This window comes from Fusarium venenatum (assembly GCF_020744135.1).
Source record: "Fusarium venenatum strain MPI-CAGE-CH-0201 chromosome Unknown EDB82scaffold_3, whole genome shotgun sequence".
Lineage (NCBI taxonomy): Eukaryota > Fungi > Ascomycota > Sordariomycetes > Hypocreales > Nectriaceae > Fusarium > Fusarium venenatum.
This window is the reverse complement of record NW_027072131.1, coordinates 6,166,307-6,179,115: the sequence shown is the minus strand read 5'-3', so window position 1 is coordinate 6,179,115 and position 12,809 is coordinate 6,166,307. Positions and strand designations below refer to the sequence as shown.

Here is a 12,809-nt window from a genome sequence, read left to right as displayed (position 1 = left end):
TTTGTTAGGTTGGTTTAAAAAGAGGATAATCGGTTGGCCAGATGGGGTTCTTTAGCACCACTGAGACTTCCAGAGATGGTCTATATCAGGGCACAGGTTAGTTTCCATGTCTCGTGACAGATAGAGCAGGTTTCAAGCGGTGAGCCAGAACCAGTCAAGGGTACGAACCAGAGAGATAATCCTGCAGCAAGGAAAGTTAGTATTGAGTCAATTGAAGGATTGCGATTATCTTGGCGGTGGTGAAGGAGGAATTGATTCGATTGATGTCAAGCTGTAGCTCCCACAGCTTGCTGTTGAGAGCCACAAGCTGAAATGTGTTTCATGATGGCGGGGTTGATACACACAGAATGTGCATCTCACAAAAAAGTGAACGTACCTGCGAGGTGAAGATCGAGGGGCGCCCGTTCATATGGGCGGATTGGGAGACGAGCTCAAGTCAATGGTATAAGAGGAGATGCAATCGTGTTGCAGGAGCGTTGAGTCAGACTTTTTGAATGGAAAGTTTCCAATTATCGCGAAGATATCTTTCTGTTTAGAAAAGAGAAGGAATAAGAGAGAAAAGAGTCAAGAGGTGGGAGGTTGAGAAGAAAAGTGTAAGAGAAGGCAAGGTGCGATCCCGCTCCGCACCTACCGCCGCGACTGACAACACGGCCTTGGTCATTGGCAAGTTTTTTCGTGCTGAGTGGGTTTCCCACTGTAAATTTCCCTGGGGCGGATGTCCGATGCCGCTCTTCCGCCGAGAAAACAGCGTAGGGCGGCTCAAGCGCTCCGCTATAGTGCACTACAAGAGGTTCATAAGTGCCCCGCTGCCAGGAACTGGACCCTTGGGTCAAGATGTCTGTCAGACTCAGTCCTCCGATATCGTTTTTAGTGGGAGAGGCTCTGATCTTTTTTTCTTTTCTTGTTTTTGTGACCAGCACCAATCAATACTAATTACACGTCACATTGAATTCTTCATCACGATCACCACCTCCTTTTTCCTATCTCATGCTAATATAAGTGTTAATTATTTTCTTAATCGCATTACCCATTCTTTCTTTATCAACCGTATCTCGATCAATATAGTACTGTATTCCGTGCCCATGAGGCTTAATATCAACAACAATTGCTCATGACTGAGTCAAGCATCGGCCTGCCCTTTATCATGTCATGTCAAAATGGAGCCAGATAAGATCCACAGCCCCCAGACGCCTCCAGAAATGTTGAGATGTCATTTGATTCGCCCTGGTTGGGGATTTTTTACACTGCTGGTGGTCAAAGCCTAGAAACCGGGCTAGAAGCATTTGTAGCGTAGCACTGTCGATCCGTTCTGATAAGAGCTTTGTGGAGCCCTTGTCCAGTCCTGCCAGGAACACGGCATTCGGTAGTCGGGATCTGTCGAAACAAGGAACCTTGCTCAACCTGAATCTCGGATCTTGGATCTTGGCTCAGCTCTTGGTCGTAAGATAAGGATAAGACCTCAAGCATTGAGAATGCCAGTTTCTCTTACCGTACTGCTGGTAATCAACCCCACAGTCTAGGTCAAGATATGTGTCTTATCCATGCTGTCTCTATAAGCAAGTTTACTAGCAACAGGAGCCACCTTTGTAATACAAAAATGGGCATCATCTATTCTATGGCACTCAGCGCATCCAATTGGTTCAATGGAGGCAAGGTAATTTCATTCGTGAAATTCATTAGATCGAAACCTCCTCTACATGAGCGAGACAACGATTTTTGCACTTTTCTCTTTTGATATAACAGCTTCTCATTAACACTAATTTATCTCTTCTGCAACATTGGCTTATATAATGTATGATGCAAATCTCTAGAAAGCCATTGAATGCAAACAAGCCTTCTAGCTATTCTATATCACCGCCATGAGTCATAAAACGAACTGAGAGATTAAGTGCCTTCACTGGCTGAGGTCTGTGTTCAGTACAGGTAGAAGTTAGGCAAACTCTCAGAAAGACCGCATAAATTATCTTCCTGCGTTGCACTGTGGTACCTACTTAGGTATTTAACTTGAAGAAAACAAGTCATTAGACACTTAAAGTTGCGAGAGTTCTGTTGAGGACCAATACTTAGCCATTCAACTAGGTTATGGTTATGCCGGTTGAAACTTCTAATATGGGTTGAAATATGTGGTACATTTGTAATAGGGTTCAGTCTATTTACTACTCTTTCTATTATTTACAGAGCACCAAGCTCCTTGAGCTTGCTAACCAGGCCACCGACATCCTCCACCTTGCCACCACCCTGTCGAGCAGGAGGCTCTGTCGAAAGTTAGCATGAGCCCGCTAGCAACGGTTAAACTATCATAAACGAGAAAAATAAACTTACCAACAACCTTGAGTGTCTTGAGGCGGTTCACTCCATCCAATCCAAAGTCCTCAAGCTTTGTCTTCTCCAGCTTCTTCTTCTTGGCCTTCATAATGTTGGGCAGACTTGCATATCGAGGCTCGTTGAGTCGGAGATCCGTAGTGATAACCATGGGCAGCTTGGCGCGCACCGTCTCGACACCACCATCCACTTCCTTTGTAACAGTAACCTCGTCGTTGGCGCCGAATTCGACCTTGCTCGCCTGTGTAGCCTGTGGCCATCCCAACAGACCCGCCAACATCTGACCCGTCTGGTTGGCGTCATCGTCGATGCTCTGCTTGCCCAGGACCACCAGGTTGCTCTTCTGTTGTTCCACGGCCTTCTGGAGAAGCTTGGCTACTGTCAAGGGTTCGATCTCCTCGCCCTCCTTGATTTCAACGTGAATGCCACGGTCTGCGCCCATGGCCATGGCTGTTCGTAGCACATCTTGCGCTTTGGGTGGGCCTGCAGAGATGACGCAGATATCCTCAACACCACCGGGGGCGCGCTTCTTCTCTCGGATTCGCACTGATTCTTCAACAGAGAGTTCGTCGAATGGGTTCATGGAGTGCTTGACACCGGCTTTTTCGACACCCGTTTGGGTTTTGTTGACTCGGGGCTTGACCTGCAAAGGTTGTCAGCGTTCTGTGTCTTTTCGATTAGCGATTCTGGTTTCCTTACAGCATAGTCGATTACCCGCTTCACGGGGACAAGAATCCGTAGTGCTGACATGTTGTGCTGCTGTTGTTCAATGCGAAGTCCAAGTTGTCAAGCGGCGAGACATTCGCAAAAGCCGGCCAAGTCGTCATGGCAAAGCTCGGCGCGGTACCGGCTAGGGCCGGTCTCAGCTCCAACCTCGGCCGACGGCCCACGTGACAAAATCGCCGGCCGAACCAGCGATGTCGGGATTTATTGTCGACCGTACTATTTCCTTTTTTCTAATTGCCGTGTTATACATGTAAAGATAACTTCAATTGTTGTGAACTACCCATCCAGAAACACGCAAACAGATATTTACAATAGGTCAATTTTGCAAAGAAATAGCTGTAGCGATAGAAATACGGTCTCCTCATCAATGTCGAATCGCCGGCAACTTAAACGTAAATGCCGAGTTCAGCCACAAATAACCAGCTCGGTACTGAAACATCAACCATTCACTGGCCCGGCTTATAGATAGTAAAAATATTGAAGTGATCCCATAAAACTCGAGTGCTGTGGAGAGACTAGCTCCGTTGGTAAGCACGCCTATACTCCAATGCTACAACTCCCTTACATCAACAACATATGACTCTAGTTTCCCATCTTACACCACACGTCCGCTCACCAATCATCCCAAGCATCGTCCTGCTTCTTTGATGGAGGGGCTGCCGTGTTCTTCTTACCCATGCCCATAGCACTCGTTCCGATAGAGTTTTCGGCAGGTTGTCTCTGATCAGCCAAGTTGGAGAACTCGTCCCAGAAACTCTTCTTGCTCTCATCCAAAGGAGCATCCCGACTCTTTTGGTGATCCGGCCCTTCGACGAATCTGCTGAAACCGTCCTGAGCGTTCTTGCCTGCTGCTTGAGCTTGCTTTGCAAAGGCAGAAGCTGTTAATTGGGCTTGCTTGGCAAAGTCACCCTCGGCGAGCTGGTAGCATGTTAGAAAAATCCAGTTAACAAGGGCTGCGAGTTAAGGCGGCGTACCTGCTTAGCAGTGGGCTGAATATAGCCATCGTTCACTGTCTTGGCGGTCTTGGAGACCGTTGACGTAAACCATCCAAAACCTTTGGTCAAAGTCGCCACGGCATCTTTCTGGAAATCCCCAAAGCCGAGGTCATTCTCTGACTGGCTAGGTGCAGGTGTGCTTCCAAAACCAGCATATTTTCCTCCTTGGCTGGGTGGCAGATGGTCGGGTCGCGAAGCGTTGTCAGCTCCAAGTCTTGAAAAATACTGGTCGTCCACTTTGACCTTGCCTCCTGAAGCCACGGGGCTCTCGTTACGGTTTGCGCTGCCACTCATAGGCGTCCCAGTTCGTGATGCTGGCTTCGGGGGCGCAGCAGCAGGCTTCTTCGCACCAGGAACGTATTCGCGACCCTCGACCTTGCAGCTCAATCTCTCCTTCCACTCCTCGCCAACTTCACCACTGTAACGCTCCGCAATAGTCGAGTCTTCCCATGTGATACCCATCATCTTAGTTTGCTCGTGTTCATCAAAAAAGTTCCTCCATCCCTCGTTACCGCCGAGTCGCATTCGTTCAATTTCGCTCGATTTAAAGGCGTCCATAGAGATACTTCGGACGAAAGAGATGTGGACACCGAGACCTCTATGCACACCAGCGCACGAAAGGCAGATAAAGATACCGAATTTGGGAGACGCCCATTGCGGGGACGGCGCATTGCAGTCGCAGCAAATATTGTTCTTTGATTCCTTTTGCAGAGTGGCAAGCTATTCGCAGTTTCAGCGTCAGCATGTGCGAGTGCATCACAATGCGACTGGACAATTGAGGACAGATCCGGTCGTGGGAAAAGGGATAGACGAAGAACTAACCTTTGACCGCGTCTCGGGATCAACCTCCCACATACCCTTGGAAGCCATCGCAAAGGTTGAATGATTGTGTCAACTAATGATTCTACTCTTGAGTGTATATGTGCGCGGGTAGAAATAATCAATTGTCACGATGTGTTGATGTCCAGTTGAAACTTCGAAAACAAATTCAACTGTAGATGGATGGATGAATGGATATGGGAGGGAGACGTCTCAGTGCACTAAGTTAGTGGCCGGCCCAAGCCCATGCCCCTACATTATCTACACCACTCAGCGCCCAGCGCCCAGAGCTCACGTTATTGGAGCATGGGCCTAATTAATTCCTCCCGCGTCCGTGTTCAAGCATGCCATACTGTGGGTTTCTCGTTAAGGGGCTGCGTTGGCGGGGCACTTCTGACCATACATGAAAAGCAATAATAACACAGATAGGTAAACTACGATGTTCTAGACCCAGTAAGTATATGGATGACCACTGCTAACCACGTGAGTGATGATAATCAAATTCAATGTTGATTATCTTTTTTGTGAGGAGTTCACCCTGGACTGTGTATCTTGTCTTCTTAAGTTTAGTTTAGAAAACAAGGTCCTAATGCGACCTAACAACGCATTTTAACTCTCCATCAAGTCAACCAAGTCAAGGTATGCTGGCCATAACTGATACCAAATCGACGAACCATGTTACACTAGACCCCACAACTCTATCGGGCTATCAAGCGTGCAGTATCACGAACCATGACCATTTTAGCAACTCGCAACCACCGAGGTTCATGTTCAATCATCAGTCACGTATATCAGTTCATAACTTCATCGAATGCCCATTTATGATAGCGCTAAACTTTTCTCCCCTTCCACCCGCGTCGGTACAAACTAGTGTACATCCCAGCAGTAGTGTTAGAGAAAAGGTGATACAAATACAAAATAACAGAGGGCCCGTGAATGTTTTTGTGTCCCGATCATGGAAATATTAGTGTTTTGATGTGAAAAGTAAAGGTTGACAAAGTAGACCCTATCCCGAGATTCATCAGAGTTCGATCTGCTCTTGCCTACGTCCCCCAAAAAAACTCAGGTAAGGTGAAAAAAACCTCATTCTTTCTTTTCATCGTTGTAGCGAGAATCTACCGTAAGAGAAATCGTTGAAATCGCATGCCCAAATCGTTAGAGTAATCATCATGACATAATACGAGGTTCATGTCCGTGAAACTCGCGCCGTGCCTTAACTTAGGCAGTAGTAGTGGCGGGAGTGGTAGAGGCAGGGGTGGCCTCAGCAGCCTTGGTGGCAGCGGGAGCCGCAGCGGGAGCCGCAGCAGTAGTGGCAGGGGCAGCAGCCACGGCGCCGGTAGCAGGAGCAGCCGCAGGGGCAGCCTCAGTGGCGGGGATGTTCTCCTTCTGACCGTTGGTAGCATCACCCTCGTGCTGCTCCTCGTCGGTCTTATCAGGGCTGTCAATAGCAACCTTAACGGCGATCTCACGGCCCTCAATCTCCTTTCCGTTCATCTCAGTAACAGCCTTCTGCTGAAGCTCCTCAGAAGCCAGAGTGACGAAACCGAAGCCACGACCCTTGCGGGCCTCACCACGAGCCTGAAGCTTCTTGATCATGAATCGGGGAATAGGTCGGAGAGCAATCTTGGCAGAAGAGGGCTCATAAGCCTTGAAAAGCTCAATGAGCTGCTAAAGAGTTAGTACACGGCATACGAATGCAAAGTTTTTGTGTTACTGACCTTGTCCTCGGTCAGATCGTAAGGCAGGTTGGCAACCATGACCTTGGTCTTGGAAGGAATTCCGTCAGCAGGAGGGCCGCGCTCACGGCGCTCACGCTGAGGGCGAGGTTGGGTCTTAGAGGTCTTTGCGTTTGCGTCAGTGTTGATCTTGTTTGTGATATCGGACAAAGGTTGAACCTCAGTGGTGGCAGGTGCAGCGGCTGCGGTAGCAGCATCATCAGTGGCAGCAACAGCCTCAGTAGTTTCGCCCTCCTTCTTCTCGGCACCCTCCTGTAGCATTGTCAGTAAGCGTTTCAGAAATCATGACACTCAGGTATGACTCACACGACCAGCGCGGGCAGTGCGGCCTCCACGGCCACGTCCACGTCCGCGGCCACGTCCAGAAGCTCGGCGACGAGAGCCCTCAGCACCAGAGCCATCACCGTTAGCACCCTCTGACTTCTCACCAGCGGGCTCAGGCTTGCGAGCGAGCTGGACGGAGACCTTGCGCTCAAGGATCTCCTTTCCAGAGAGCTCCTCAATGGCACGCTCGGCCTCAGTGGGAGTGGAAAGGTCGACGAAGGCGTAGCCGACAGGGCGGTCGGTGCGAGGGTTCTTAGGGATCGAGACAGACTCGCTAATGACAGTCAGTACATGTTAGGTGGCGTCCATGATGGGGTGACGGCATAGTATGATAGAAGTTCAATGTGTAGACAATCACCATGTCCAATGTGGAGCCAAGTAATAGAAGGCGGGCATTCCCCATTCTGATGTCAGAGTAAGACATGATCATTGGGAAGTGGCTTTGCGCGTTCCTGCCCATGGCCTGTCGTCTTCGTGAAGTCTAGGGAAGGAGCTCATTGCGACAGTTGGGAGACACGTGTCTCCAGCGTGGCTTCCACAAGTTGGAGTAAAGACGACGAAGGCATGAAATTGACGGAGTTCGGGTGCAAAGACAAGGTTGAAAAGAGGATAGAACTTACACAAGGTAGCTCTTGAAGAAGTCCTTCAACTCCCCCTCAGTTGTCGCATAGGCCAGGTTGCCAATATAGAGGCGGCGACCCTCAGCAGCGCTGGCTGAAGCGGCCTCGTTGGCGGCAGTCTTGTCATCGGCAGGCTTGTTGCTGATGGAGGTATTGCTCAGAGTGTTGGCGACGTCATTAACGGCAGCGTCCACGTTGGTGTTGGTGTTGGCGGTAGACATGATGGCGGCTGGTGGATGAGTTTGGTGGTTAGGTTGAGTATGACGTTCGAACTTGGACCTGTGGTGGAGGAGCGTTCGAAAACGGTGACTGCGTGTTGAACAGGTAGAACTCTGGTGCAATAAGGAGGAGTTTGATCAGGGTAGCTTCGTGCCCTAGAAACGAGGTTGAGATTAGACAGACGACGGGGCGTTGCGCGGAGACACAGGTGTTTGATGTTGTGATGGAGAAGGGAAAGGAGGAAGAAGTGATCAGAGAGATAGCGGATTATGAAATATTTTTCTCGCCTTTGGGTTTGGGGGGCACAGAAGGGAAGGAGGAAGGGGTGTGTTGTCAGGGGGGTGGACAGGTGAGGAGTTGTGGAAAGTGGAAAGTGGCCAGGGCTGGGGAGGACGGCAGGCGCAACGCAATGGGCGGAGGGAGGCTTTAGCTCTGGTACAAGACACGAAGGAAGGTACCAGAAACACGATTCACTTGGTAGCAGGAACTCCACGTTGCAGCAAGGCTGTCAAGGTATCGTGCACTCTATAGGAGGTATCCAGTACCTAAAAGCTCTTAAGAGAAAGCTTCAGTTTTGTGGGTTCTTTCCCGCCGAGTGGTCCTTGATCCCGGCACCTCACGTCTGAACGACTGTTTTCGGATGGGGAGCGGTTTCTAGAGCCTGTAGGTACTAGGCAATGAGAACATACGTACGTACCTTGGGATGAGGAAAGTGGCGGCTTGAAGTTGTCCAGTTGAACAGTCTTGGCAGGAGTCGAGAGAAGGCAGGAGGATTCCTTTTGATGATTTTACAGACTTGGACAATGCATGAATTTGTGCCAGTTCATGTACGTATTAGGGCCTGACGTGTGGGTGCGGGCGGGCCAAGTGCGTCACTTGAGCACATATGTATCGGTGTAGTTTAAAGTGGTGCTGCAGATTGGATGTGATATACAGACTTTGAGAGTTTAGAGGCCTATTCGAGATTGCGTTTGTTGGGGCCTGCCCAGAATAGTATCACGAGTATGAAAGCTCCAAGTCGTGGAATTGGCAGGAACAGCGTCAATTCTCTGGGGTTTGTAGAGAAAACAACAAACGGTGAATCAAAGTTGCATTTAGACGATTCCCTTTTGGCCTGACCGCTCATGTTGACCTTCTATTGATACTGATGAGGTGAAGAACAGTGGGACTGCCTTAGGCAGGTACATACTAGCTTCCTTCGGGGTTCACGAGATATCAGAAATAGTAAGATTAGACTTGTAAATTGATCTTATTTATAAAGCCAGGTATCAATAATCATGATCTCGACCGTTTTATTTCCTATTGTTCCTATGTAGGTATGTTTCCTTCCCAACACAGAATATACTTCATAAGGAGTGACCTATTGTTCTATTTCGATACAAGCCCAGGGGTCCCTGGCAAGTCTCCTCAGCAGTGGGTTGGCGGTCACAGTCTAGACAGTCAAGGTTGGAGCACATCCTGATCTGAAACGTTAAACTCGTAGGTGGCAGATAATAGTGAAGAGTATATGTCTCAATTGGAAATATAGTTTACGTCTACAAGCCATCCGAGTGTTTTGCAGGACAACCGAACTGTATTAAGCCAACCCAAACTCAACTCAACTCCAGGACTGCACGTCTCTCAAAGGTTGATGATGGGAGCATAAACTGACACTTCAACTGCTCGGTTGCCAAGAGGGCCGAGATTGCTAGCCCAGACAATTCGAAAGTCGAACATCTGGCAATGGCCCCTGACAAGGTCAACTCTCCCCTTTGCAAGCCCCTTTTGAGCTGCGGGAGCCAATAGCCAGGGGCAGCATCGATCATTAACCACTCCCACCAATAAATAAACGCGAAGGCTGAGCTATCTACCTATTCTTACGCATACATCCATAGGTACTCTGTACGGTACACGCCCGCCATGCCCATGCCCGGTAGCTCGGATCCAATGCTGCGCTGTAGCGAGCTAGGATTAGGATTAGGATAAGGATTCCGATTACACAAGTCCCCGAAAGCCAAGTCCAGCTTAAATATTGCTCCACAGCTTCTTCTTCTAGAACTCGCCCGTTGTCAATGCGTTTGGGAACTCCTTTAAGACTTGATCCCTGCGACTCACAACATCACAACCACTACATCACAACCACTTGACTTGCATCAGGGTACCAGAAAAGTTGGCCGCTGGAAGCATAAGAGACGAAATTAGTAGGCCAGTTTATGCTACTTAGGCCACATTCCTTAGACTACTTATTTCTGTACCCTAAGACTTAGGAGGCCAACTTTTCTGCTACCCAGTAGACTTGTTCGTTCAGATATTACTATAGGAAAAATGCAAAGCATAGTATAGATATCATAATTATCTATTGATAATCTTGAACAAAGTCAGCGCATATTTCACTTTTCAATAACATTAATCTGTAAAATGACATCGATAACTTTGGTAGTAATAGATCAATTACTTTCTGATCAATAAGACTTGGAGATCTTGAGTGATTGTAGTGGGGTTTGAGTGCAATTGCACGTTTAAATGATTCGTCCCACCAAACGCCATAGCACTGTCACAACAAACGCTGATTCATTGAATAATTATATCCCCAGATTGATAAGATTTTGCACTGAAGTGAGGCGCAGATTCTTCACCCCGCCATCGGCCATCCACTAATCGACGCTAACCAAATCGCAAATCAACCCACCTCCAGGCTTTTATGATTCAGCCTGCGACACCGGACCTTTACTACACTTGATTCTCATATCACTCCTAACCCATATTAGCACTTTCAATATTCATTATAGACGCTTATCATGGCGGTTCAGGACAGGAGCGTTCTTGTCCTTTATGGCTCTGAGACGGGCAATGCCCAGGACATGGCTGAAGAGCTGGGGCGATTATGTCAAAGGCTGCATTTCAAGAGTCGCGTGGAAGAACTTGACTCTGTAGATCTAGTAAGTTATATGATTCCCACGATATATTCTAATTACTGATTTCCTATTTCAGAATGCCCTTCTTCAACCTAAGTTTGTGATATTTGTCATATCAACCACCGGCCAAGGAGATATGCCTCACAATTCATTGCTCTTCTGGAAAAGACTACTACGCAAGAAACTACCGCCGGGATGTTTGGCTTCTGTCAACTATACAACATTTGGCTTAGGCGATAGCACTTATTTGAAGTGAGTCTTGATAAACCAGTCCCTGCTTTTGTTCATATAAGCTTACACGCAGTAGATTTAACTGGGCAGCTCGGAAGTTGAACAGGCGTCTCGACCAACTTGGCGCTATAACTTTCATCGATCCTTATGAAGCCGATGAGCAGTTTCCAGATGGGTGAGTTCTTTTATTTAAGACGAGATCTAGCTTCTAACGAGTCACAGCCTCGATGGGAGTTTTGTGCGTTGGACAGAGCGACTCCATAATCATTTCCTTGAGCATCATCCTCCATCTTCAGGCCTGGAACCTATCCCGGATGATGTTATTCTCCCTCCTAAATGGTCACTTGAGAATCCTCTTCAAAATAGTACGGAAACTGACGGCCACGCCGCTTCATCACTTGGAAATGTCCCCTCTTCCTCATTACTTCCCATCCCTGACGGATGGATAGCAACACTCGTGGGAAATGACAGACTTACGCCGGAGAAGCACTGGCAAGACGTTCGACTGATCTCGTTCGATATCCCTCGCCGCGACGGTGTCAAGCTCACCTGTGTTCCTGGCGATTGCCTTACTATTTATCCTAAAAACTTTCCCGATGACGTCCAAAGGCTCATCACCCTCATGGGATGGGAGGACGTCGCTGATAAACCTCTTGACCTCTCCCAATGCGAATCTCTCCCCACAAACCTCTTTACAAGCCCCAAGAGTACAGTGAGGGAGTTACTCTTGAATAATATCGATTTCACCGCCATCCCTCGAAGATCGTTTCTCAAAAACATGTCCTACTTCTCCACTAACCCCGATCACAAGGAGCGCTTACTTGAATTCACCATGGCCGAATACCTAGACGAATATTTTGACTACGCCACAAGGTCCAGACGGTCTATTCTCGAAGTTCTTGAAGAATTCTCATCCGTCAAGCTGCCAGCAGAGCGGCTCTTTGACATATTCCCCCTTATTCGTGGTCGAGACTTCAGTATCGCCAATGGTGGGGTTCACCAAAACCATCCGACAGATGAGAACAAGACCCGAATCGAACTCCTCGTTGCCTTGGTCAAATACAGAACCGTCCTTCGTAAGCCTAGAGAAGGCCTCTGTTCTCGCTACCTTGACAATATCCCTATGAATTCAACGCTCACAGTCACCCGCAAACCTGTACTCTCGCCAATTCATGGCGCTCAGAACGCCCAGCGGCCTCTTGTGGCCATCGCTACAGGCACCGGCCTTGCCCCCATCCGTGCCCTTCTTCACGAGCGCCTCATATATACTTCACAGGGCCCCATGTATCTCTTCTTTGGAAACCGTAACCGCGAAGCCGATTATTTCTTCCAGCAAGAGCTCGACGCTTTAGTAGCAAAGGGACAACTGAATGTATTTTTGGCGTTCTCGCGCGACCAACGGAACAAAATATATGTTCAAGATCGGCTGCGAGAGGAAGCAAAGAAGATCGAAGAAGTAATATTTGATAACGGGATATTTTGCGTTTGTGGCGGCTCAACCAAGATGGCGGATGCTGCTAAGCAGGCCGTGTTTGAGCCCTTTTCAAAAGACATCAAAGAAGTAGAGGAGCGCAAGAAGATGCTGGGTAATTTGACATGGTGGCAGGAGATATGGTAGAAAAGCTAAATCGGCTCTCACAGATTGGGAATACAACAAAGGCAAATTCAAAAAGAAGCCACTGTTGGAAATTTGGGCGTGAGCCTGTCTTATAGTGAAGCCACGGTATAAACAAACAGAACAACCGATTCTTAAGAAATAGAAATGACATCAAATCTTCAATCGCTCGCTTATGCAGAGGTTATAGCACACAGCCACGACATTATCTGTCAACCCAGCAGGTTTAAACAGATGCCCATCCTAAACGCCTAAAGACAACAACCAGCCTTGCCAAAATGCTATTGTGTCATCCTATTGTGTCATCC

The 12,809-nt window shown here is 48.3% G+C and overlaps 4 protein-coding genes across 4 annotated transcripts; 1 reads left to right on the top strand and 3 right to left on the bottom strand.

Moving 5' to 3' along the window:
• Nucleotides 1-2,109: 2,109 nt before the first annotated feature.
• EDB82DRAFT_508984 (uncharacterized protein) lies at nucleotides 2,110-3,284 on the bottom strand. Its single transcript, XM_025728514.2, has 3 exons — nucleotides 3,022-3,284; nucleotides 2,323-2,965; nucleotides 2,110-2,255 (listed from the first exon to the last, which is right to left on the bottom strand). Exons 1-3 carry the CDS (start codon nucleotides 3,070-3,072, stop codon nucleotides 2,173-2,175), a joined length of 777 nt encoding a protein of 258 aa, XP_025582873.1. The 5' UTR covers nucleotides 3,073-3,284; the 3' UTR covers nucleotides 2,110-2,172.
• On the bottom strand, nucleotides 3,281-5,010 carry EDB82DRAFT_267990 (uncharacterized protein). The gene is made up of 3 exons (XM_025728513.2): nucleotides 4,866-5,010; nucleotides 4,023-4,763; nucleotides 3,281-3,966 (listed from the first exon to the last, which is right to left on the bottom strand). Exons 1-3 carry the CDS (start codon nucleotides 4,911-4,913, stop codon nucleotides 3,661-3,663), a joined length of 1,095 nt encoding a protein of 364 aa, XP_025582872.1. The 5' UTR covers nucleotides 4,914-5,010; the 3' UTR covers nucleotides 3,281-3,660.
• Nucleotides 5,011-5,955: 945 nt separating this feature from the next.
• On the bottom strand, nucleotides 5,956-7,873 carry EDB82DRAFT_268049 (uncharacterized protein). The gene is made up of 4 exons (XM_065607348.1): nucleotides 7,543-7,873; nucleotides 6,905-7,196; nucleotides 6,581-6,850; nucleotides 5,956-6,527 (listed from the first exon to the last, which is right to left on the bottom strand). The coding sequence occupies exons 1-4, from the start codon at nucleotides 7,761-7,763 to the stop codon at nucleotides 6,081-6,083; spliced, it is 1,230 nt and encodes a 409-aa protein (XP_065464173.1). The 5' UTR covers nucleotides 7,764-7,873; the 3' UTR covers nucleotides 5,956-6,080.
• A 2,592-nt stretch (nucleotides 7,874-10,465) lies between these two features.
• EDB82DRAFT_267977 (putative NADPH reductase TAH18) lies at nucleotides 10,466-12,702 on the top strand. The gene is made up of 4 exons (XM_025728510.2): nucleotides 10,466-10,679; nucleotides 10,732-10,907; nucleotides 10,963-11,061; nucleotides 11,109-12,702. Exons 1-4 carry the CDS (start codon nucleotides 10,539-10,541, stop codon nucleotides 12,502-12,504), a joined length of 1,812 nt encoding a protein of 603 aa, XP_025582870.1. The 5' UTR covers nucleotides 10,466-10,538; the 3' UTR covers nucleotides 12,505-12,702.
• Nucleotides 12,703-12,809: the final 107 nt, after the last annotated feature.